Source organism: Glossina fuscipes, unplaced genomic scaffold (assembly GCF_014805625.2).
Source record: "Glossina fuscipes isolate IAEA_lab_2018 unplaced genomic scaffold, Yale_Gfus_2 59, whole genome shotgun sequence".
NCBI classification, from domain to species: Eukaryota; Metazoa; Arthropoda; class Insecta; order Diptera; family Glossinidae; genus Glossina; species Glossina fuscipes.
The window spans coordinates 6,378,607-6,387,978 of record NW_023998431.1 but is presented as its reverse complement, the minus strand read 5'-3'; the positions used below and the strand labels follow the sequence as shown (position 1 = coordinate 6,387,978).

The 9,372-nt window shown below is 34.2% G+C and overlaps 3 protein-coding genes across 3 annotated transcripts; all 3 read right to left on the bottom strand.

The window, feature by feature from the left end:
• Nucleotides 1-19: 19 nt before the first annotated feature.
• LOC119637366 (dihydrofolate reductase-like) lies at nt 20-2,720 on the bottom strand. The gene is made up of 2 exons (XM_038033346.1): nt 2,630-2,720; nt 20-2,578 (listed from the first exon to the last, which is right to left on the bottom strand). The coding sequence occupies exons 1-2, from the start codon at nt 2,707-2,709 to the stop codon at nt 2,317-2,319; spliced, it is 342 nt and encodes a 113-aa protein (XP_037889274.1). The 5' UTR covers nt 2,710-2,720; the 3' UTR covers nt 20-2,316.
• A 491-nt stretch (nt 2,721-3,211) lies between these two features.
• On the bottom strand, nt 3,212-5,735 carry LOC119637494 (soluble guanylate cyclase 89Db-like). The gene has a single exon (XM_038033534.1). The coding sequence runs from the start codon at nt 5,691-5,693 to the stop codon at nt 3,816-3,818; it is 1,878 nt and encodes a 625-aa protein (XP_037889462.1). The 5' UTR covers nt 5,694-5,735; the 3' UTR covers nt 3,212-3,815.
• Nucleotides 5,736-7,923: 2,188 nt separating this feature from the next.
• LOC119637337 (COP9 signalosome complex subunit 5) lies at nt 7,924-9,324 on the bottom strand. The gene is made up of 3 exons (XM_038033306.1): nt 8,870-9,324; nt 8,213-8,807; nt 7,924-8,150 (listed from the first exon to the last, which is right to left on the bottom strand). Exons 1-3 carry the CDS (start codon nt 9,134-9,136, stop codon nt 8,005-8,007), a joined length of 1,008 nt encoding a protein of 335 aa, XP_037889234.1. The 5' UTR covers nt 9,137-9,324; the 3' UTR covers nt 7,924-8,004.
• Nucleotides 9,325-9,372: the final 48 nt, after the last annotated feature.

Genomic DNA, 9,372 nt, shown 5'->3' with positions numbered 1-9,372 from the left:
AGTTTGCAACACTTTTTTTTACATCACTTTCAACAACTCAACAATGTGCAATTACAATTAGCATATCGGCTTTAGTTATCACGATCGCATTTCTTTTGTTGTGTTTTATATACATTTATTGCAAAACATTACTGCTGGTTATTAACGGGACATATAAGCCACAAACTTATTGACTTGGTCCACCTTAACTCAAAGTCCCCCCCAAAAAAAAGCGAGTTCGAAAATTTGAGGAAAAGTATTGGAAAGCTGGCGACGATGGTCCCTGACTAGCCTCTTGGCGATAATCAACTGTCTCCTAAAAAAACCAACACGATGATCGCCTGCCTACATGATTATCTCTCTGATACATGTGATGAGTGTGGTACAAAAGAGTCATCTGAGCGTCTTATTTTTATGTGCAGCAAATTAACATAAGATATTCATTTGAAATTTTCGGTATCTATAATAACCTATATGAAATCTTGTTATCTTAAGCAGCTAATTGGCTTTTTTTAACTGCCGTCTTGTCCATTTAAGTTATCATATTTATAATTAAACTTTTCGATTTGTATAACAGTATTTAAAAAAATTTTTACAATTCCCTTAATCAATAAATCCTGCACAGCCATAGTTTGATGTTAATCTTCAGGTTTGAAGTCCACAGTGGACAAAACGGACTATTACAACTGACATAACAACTTATTAAGAGAGATTAACATCATCAATAAATCAATAATTAGTATCACGTGATCTGCATTATGTCTTTCCTGTGTTATCATCTAACCTGAACCTCTTAAGAATGTATCTTATCATTTGCAGGCTTGATTCATTCCTCTTTGTATACAAAAAAAAGTAAGAAAGCGTTAAAAAAATCACTTCCTTTCTTGTATATTTTAGATAACTTAAATGAACTTCTTAAAGATTAGACACTGTGCACATTTCGGATGGTTCATTCATAAGAGTATCGGCACATGAGTTCGTAGGGCATTTTATTCTCGCGTAATCTGAAAACGGATTTGGACATTGTTGTTAAGACGAGAGCTGAATATATTTTGTAATAGAAGCGGTCATTCTTAACGCATGCGATTTCTTTTTATTCATTATTCAAATTAAATGTAAGCTTTATAAAAATACGCACTGCTTCTTTGGGAGCATATTCAATGCATCAAATTCTGCCTTGTTCGCTTAGACTGGGGCCGCAATAATCTAGCATCCAGACCATATAATAGCGGATATTGATTGCAAGAATCTTTTTTGTTCCATAAGAACAGAGCATATTTTTTTAACATAACAAAAACTATTCTGGCCGATTGTAGTAACTGTTTCTACGGCATCATTCCTTAAAAACAGAGCATATTTTTTTAACATAACAAAAACTATTCTGGCCGATTGTAGTAACTGTTTCTACGGCATCATAAATGGCAAGTAACTTGAAGATAATTCTTGCGCGATTTAAAATTTTTTTATTCTATTAAACTGATGATCAACTATCAAGAACCTAGAAACATTAAGGCCAACTGACCCATCAGTCCCACATAGTACATAGCAATTATTATGAATAAACTGTTTTCAATTAGCCAAAGCTTGCAACCCTGCATATAACCGCAGTAGTTGTATACAATGTTAGCAATGGCTCAGTATAATGACATGGTACGTCCCAAAAAAAAATTATATCTAAGCTTACTGTAGACTAGTTAGCGCATCAAAAGTACGTTCACTGCATAAAACTTCAAGGTAATAATCGAAGAAGAAGAAATGTAAAGTAGGATCTCCCAGAGACCACGGATTTTCCAGAGTAATTTAAAGAGTCGTGGGATAGATAGGTTAGACGTGAATTTACGTGCTGGTTAAAAAAGTCGCAGTTATTTATTTTATTAGAATAAATCCCTAATGAATTCTTCATCGTCCGTGTTTGCAACACAGTCAATACTTGCAGGAATGTGGCGCTTCTCTTAGCAAATCATAAGATATTAAAGCTAATATTTTAAAATAAGTGACGAATCGGATGTCAATCGCATATATGTTGACTGCTAAAGATTTGCAAGGTCATAAGAGCAGATTATATTAGAATAATAAAGGATTCCTTGATAAACAGAATATCGACAAATAACTAAAAAATTTTTTGTTATTGTCGTTTTTCCTGTACTTTATATCTAAAATAAATGCAATTTTCTACTTGAATTCTCTGTGATATCTCAGGTCCATTTGCTCAAAATCTTCAAGTATGGTTGGAAGGAAGACATCACTTTCGAAACTCGGCTATATTTCTGTTATCTGTTATGTATTCTGTTTCTTAGAAGCCACGCCCTCCTTAAAAACGCTTGTGCCGCCTATTATTCATATGGTCTCTATACTGCTTTTTAATGTATTATTGTCCTCCAAAAATTTCACAGCCGCTTCAAGATTAGGTTGCAATAAAACTTCTTCGGGAAGTTCACCCTCTTTAGTTAAAGTTGTGCTTAGAACGATGTTCATTCTACTGCGCAACGGTCTATTACTGAGCGGTATTCCGAAATAAGTTTTACGTCCCTTTGTAACTACATTGCGTTTAGTAGAATCAAATACTCGTGTTATCTCGCTAAAGTATCTAAGTTCGGATCTGTGAGTAAAAAGATATAAGGAAATGTTCATTTATAACACACTGACTCACTTCAATTCCCATGGTAAACCGCCTTTCAAACCAATCCCAACATTTTTTGAAACAGCAACGATTAAATAAAATTTCAACATAATTTAAACAAGTCCAGCTATCATTGCAAAATCGAACAACCAACCACAGCGGTAGAGTTGGCAACATTTGCTACTATAATTAAATTTAGGTCAACCCTTAGTGAAATAAAATTCCGCTTATTCTTATTAATTTTCTTATATATTATTAGTAGCATTAAATTCGTGAGTTTTCGATCAAGCAATCCGGAAGGCATCTCACGCTTTTTCTTAAGTACCGATAAAAATGTATATAAAATAATGGTACACACACATGTGGAAAATAAGTATTTAAAATGCAGCCACAAAAATCAGCATTTTCAGCTGCATACCTTCGAAAAGGCATTGCTGCAGCCACGGAATTAGTACGTCAATACCATCATGAGCTAATTCTTTTGCATACAGGATAATTCCAATTTAAGCAATTGTCCCGAAAGCAAAAGTACAAATCAGAATAGCGGGAAAATGGAAATTGAAATATAAGGTATTAAAGTAAAAATAAAAAGCTCAACAGATCTGCGAAATTTATCTAAATTTTTAGAAATTATTCCGCATATATAGAGGGTGAAAATATCTGTTTTATCGAGAAACGAGAGAGAAAATATATGACGGAGTACTAGTACATACTAATAATTATTCAAATGCTTTTATTCTGTCGACAGAGTTTTGTGAGCTAAAATTATTGTCATGCAATCTGTTTTGAGCTTAATATTAGAAATATACAACGTATAAGTAAATTAAGTGGCAAAAAGTAAAGAGTTTTTGATTGGTTATAAAAACTGAATGTAAATTAGCGAAAGTTAACACTAATTTTGTGGAAGTATATTGAGTGGTTGGAACACTGTAAGACGTTCGACAGTTTGCTGACTTGTTTCGCAAATATAATGAATTAGCTTTAAATTGCGTAGATTCTGGAAATAGTTGTCTAAACAAATTTTGTAACGATAATCGAAAAATATGATACTTAAAAAACAAACCTAAAAGAAATTAATTGAATTAGATAGGAGTTATCCTGTGCATCATGTAATCTAACATTACATTAATTTATTAACATCAAGTAATTTAACGGTTAAATTTAGTTTAATTACAATTAAGCAGAGAAAATGTTCCTAAGTTGAACACATTCATATTTACTGATTAGGCCCCTCTAATAACCAAAATGTTTCCATTTCACCTTTTCCTTTTACTTTAACATAACCACGTGATTCAAGTTTATAGTTTGCCTTGCTCACTTTCTCGGCTGAGTAATTGGATAATTGGATTTTGTAAGGTTCCGAAGTGCTTTCCATGCGTGAAGCTGTATTAACGGTATCACCAAATAAGCAATAACGCGGTACTTTTAAACCAACCACACCTGCCACTACCGGACCCGAATTGATACCAATGCGTATGGAAATGCCTGGCAATTTTAAAGCTTGTATTTTTGGTATCAAACGTAAAGCCAAATCACAAGCGTGCTCAGCGTGAAGAGGGTTTATATCCGGAGCTCCTGAAACAGCCATATACACCATTCCTACTGTCTCCACTTTATAAATGAAAGGTGAAATAATCTCCTCATCAATGGCGGAGAAAACAGAGTTCAAAGTGTTCACTGCTTTCATAGCATTTTGTATGTTACTAGAGTCGCCAACATAAAGATCCAGAATTTCTATAAATATAACGGAAACTTCTTCAAATGTTTGGCATGTCGACTCTTCTCCATTTCGCATGCGCTCAGCTATTGGCCGCGGTATCATCGAATATAAAAGTTCATCACCTTGCTTCTTCCAAGAATCGGATAGTTTTAGCGACTTTTCTAATTCGTCAGAGCGTACTTCCTCCTTTTCGAACATCATTTCCAAGGTTGAGCCATGTTGCCAACCGGCCATAACAAGTTCACGACTTAGGCCGTGTGAGTTCAAGTCGTTAAGGAATAAGCCGTAACTGTGTAATTCTTCCAGATTTTCTATTAAAGGGCTACACAAATAAATCAAAGAATTGATATCTTTCAGTTGATATAGAGGACCCTTTAATAATATTGGCTTATTCGTTTCCAAATCCTTTCGGCTAGACGAGATCGATATTCCAATTTCTTTAGCGGCTGCTACGTCTTTATTATTCGAGCGAACTAGTTCAAATTCAAAGAGTACCGTACGCATTTGCGTAATATCATCCCACTCCATTGGAACATCTTTGGGGCGACGACATTTAAAATGTTGTACAAGTTTAGATCCAATGAAACTTTTTGGATCTTCATCAGGATTGTGTAAAATCCAAGTTTCCACGATTTTCTCGCCAGCATAAGCTATTTTCATATCGCGATTCAAAACGATGGTAAAAGGAAAGAAATCTAGCAAAATATTTAGATCTACTGCAGCTAAATCCAGTTGAGATTGGTGTATAGAACTGTTAACGCAATTGGTCATATAATCACGGTTATCGAAATTTAAACGATATTTAACAATCACTACTCTGGAAGCATTAGTAAGTTTGATTGGTCCAGCGGTACCGCCAGCGATATCATTTTGAGATTCTAAAACTTGAACATCTACATGTAAATTATAAAACTCCTTAGCTACTTCGATAAATTGACCAGTTAGGTATTTGGACATTCCAGTGCGACCACTCCGATATAGCATTACGGCACCTTCGTCATCAACTTCAATCAACTGCATGGAGGGTGATTTCATTTTTGGGTAAGTAAAACGCATTTGCAAATGTATGTTATCGATGGATTGCAAGAAGTCACAATAGTAACGGCCCGTGGATCGTATCATACGATCATAACCGAAGTTACTAAAAAAACGAACGAAACAACGTCCGAAAAAGTTCATGCAGTAGTCTACTGATTCACCAGTGCAAGCTGCTAATGCCGCGGCAATGTCGGGCATTAATTTGTCCGGATAAATTTGGTGCGTTTTAAAAGTATTATGCTTACAATCGACTATCTGGCAAACCTGTTTCCAGATATCTTTTCCAAATTCCTTTTCAATGAAAAAAGCAACGCTTTCATATAACATGCCATACATGTGTGTAACTGCGATGAATTCAATTTATTGTTTTTCTTTTTAATAAATGTAACAAATGTAATTTTATATCTTGAATATAAAATATAATCTTACATAGTGCATGTGTGCGTATGTATGTTTCATTGTATTCCTGGTAGGTCTGAACAAAACCATGAAGGACAATGGCTAAGCGTTAAATTTATGATATCGTGGTCACACAGAGCCAGGAAATATTGAAAACTGTGTACTTTTTAGCTATTCACCGTAAGTAGAGAAAACTGGCTAGAAAAAAATATGAGCCAGTAATGATAAACAAAATTTGGTTCTTTCGCATACTCATCTAAATATTTTGCAGTTGCAATTCTAATCACTTTCGTAGTGGATTTAAAGCAGAATCCATTCATGGTTAAGTAACATAGCGCTGTAAGTTGATGTTTTCGTCTGTAAATTCATGATAATTTTTTATTATTAAAATCGTGAAAATTGAAGAAAACCAGTTATGTACTTTCTACAACGTCAGATATGCTAATACATTCTATCTCTCTCGTTCCAATTATAAATGGGTAGCAGATACCTCCTAGCGGTAAAATCGCAGAAGCATCATGGTAAAAGAGAAATTTTTCCAACGTAAATAAATAACGAGAAAACGTTTTTTTTTTTATAATTTGAGCTGTTTGGAATCATTTTTGTATTACTTTGAACATTAAATTTGTATTTGGTATAGTATGTAAGTTGTTCACTAAATGCCTCACATTAAAAGTTGATTGCTTCTATTGCCTTTTATAAATCCATGACCTTGAAGTGACTAAACTTTCTATGTTTAATTACATAGTTCAATACTTTACACATGCATGCATCATTTTATTTTTCCGACAGATATTTTAATGGCTTTAAGAAGTCTGGAGACAGAGGACAAGGCTACAAAGCTGGTTGGATCAAAATATTGGGCTAAAGTCCATTTAACGAAATTAATTATGACAACATAAAATTCTATTAAGACGGTATTAAAGACGTTATAAATATTCTTCTTTATACAAATATGTATTTTAATATCTTTACACTTCTAAGGTGCATTTTAAATCTATTTTGTTTAAAAAAAAATTTTGTTTGGATATAGACACCGAGTACTAAAAATTGTTTTAAAAGCATATAATCTTTGTCTACACATTTTGTATGCACATACATGCAACATACATACACGCACACACACACACACATATATATATATATATATATATACAATTCTTTTCGTTAATGCTCACAATTTCCACAATTTTTCCCTTGTACTGTGAATGAGAACGTATTCGTTGGCAGTCCTTCTGCTGATGATATATGCCTATGTTGCAATTGGTTTGCGTGTTTTAAGCTAAATGAAATACGTATTACGTTTGCTTCTCTTTTATAGTCCATCGTTTCTTGCACTTCTTCTGCGTATTCATACATATAGAGACCCTCATTCACACAGGCACTAATAGGGTTTAACATTAAAAAATATCATATTAAGGTGTACACGTTAATGTTAATATTATGCCTTTTATATCTTTCAAATTACTTTAGAAGGAAGTCATCTACAAGTATGGGAAAATGATTGAGTACGACCTGGGTTTTTAACCTTTTATGTATTTCTAACATGCATTAGTTTAATTAACACTTGATGAAGAATAAAACAATAAGTTCTACTTCCATACATTACAATAACCTTGAAACGTCGCTGTTAACAATTAGAGGAAGTAAGTTGGTGGATGGCAAGGTAGAAGGAAAAAACTTAGAGTATGATAAAAATAGTGAGATTCTGAGGAATGGCAGATGCGGATGAAGGCTGGGCAAAAGATTAAAGACGATAATTGGGACATGGCGAGAAAGTTATGTCTTAAGTAAGTTATGTTATAAGTAAGTTTAGAAATTATGTTCTATTGTAAGCCAATTTAGCTATCCAAGGTACTTCAGATTCACAAACTGCGGTTTTAGCTAATGCTTGTCCCATCTTTTCAATTCAGACGCGAAAAAAATTTTTTTTTCCAACCGAAAAAATAATATCCGCAAGATTGGAAACATTACACTTCGAATATGCCTCACGAAATATCACCGATATTCAAAATCCGGCTCAACGATGAAATTACATACTTTAAAGTGTTTCTGTAATTCATTCGTTCATCCGTTGCTAAACCAAATAATACGCTTCTTAATGCGCCAATTGTTTGAACTAATGGTTTACATTTAGAGAAACATTAAAGAAATTTTATTTTTGTAAAAAAATTCTGCTTTTCGATTCTTCAAAATTGTTTTTTATTTTTAATTGGACATTTATAACGGCGTGGATCCACTGAGCAGTTTATTTAGCCAACCCAATCTTATTGAATAGCTTATCTTTAGCAATTTGAGCCATCAGGCCATGTATTAACTCAATTGACGTGCGGCTGCTATCGCGTGTAGCTTTGGTTAATTTATCTTCAGTACGTTTTTCATTAACGTCTCCACCTAAGAACAAAAAAGAGATTAATAAATATATGCTTTTTTCTTTTCATTAACATAAAATCTACCTGTCACTAAAAAGGAGCCACGGCCCAAACTGGTTTCACTTTGCTCTAATTTTTCAGATAAATCAAATATTTGACCTGTAGTGTAATCTGTATTAGTTAAGAGCCCTGAACTGCCCAAAGTGTTGACCCAATATTTATTCCAGAGCGAGTCCAAAAGTTTACGATCCAATGCTGATTTAAAGTAACTAACTTCCAGAGGATAATACTGTTTGCAATGTACACCGAAGTCTTCGATTTTATTTAACGGTATTGTTTGATATTCCGACGGCTCCTCGTTAGGGGGCTTATATCCCGTAGGATATGTGCGAAAAGCACCCAAACATACCTTGCCCGCGGACACTGTACGTACCGGATCAACTACGATAGCTACAAACGGTTCTTGATAGGTTTGATTTAACATTTGGGTGCTAACATCAATGCCCGATAACCAACAACCGTAGCCGGGGTGGCTATGATACCAGCCGATAGCATTCTCTAAGCGACCTACCTCCTTAGCAGAATCAATGTAAGCTGACATGTATTCATAGGCCTGGGACTGAGCGTTGACACGGGTTTCGGTGCCCTCCACAGGCAAAGCAAAAGCGTCCATTACAATCTGAAAGTATATAGATTTTCAATTTATATAAAAAAAATACTAAATTCAAAGGAATTTCTTACCATAGTATTGTCTTCTACTTTACCCAATAATAAGCCCATTATCTCTAGTGTACCACCTGAACGTGCATGCATAACCATTTTCAAAAGTGATAAAGCTGAAATCTTTATATCCTTAAAATAATGAGGATCTTTTGCCCATGGTTTAGCATCTAATATTTGTCTCTGCTGCTCTGCATCATAACGGAATATTTCATCACAGCTGGGCAATGTGTTAATGTTGTTTTCTAACTCCCACGTCTTACGAGAAGCAGACGTTCCACTCTCCATTTTGTTGAAAGGTAGTTTTTTTCTTTTTTTTTTTTTTTGGATGTTGAGTTAAGATGGACCAAGCCAATAAATTTGTGGCTAATATGTCTCGATAATAACCAGTAGTAATTTTTAGCAAGAAACGGACATAAAACACAACAAAAGAAATGCGGCCGTGATAACTAAAGCCGATATGTTAATTATAATTGTACATTGTTGAGTTGTTGAAAGTGATGTAAAAAAAAGTGTTGCAAACT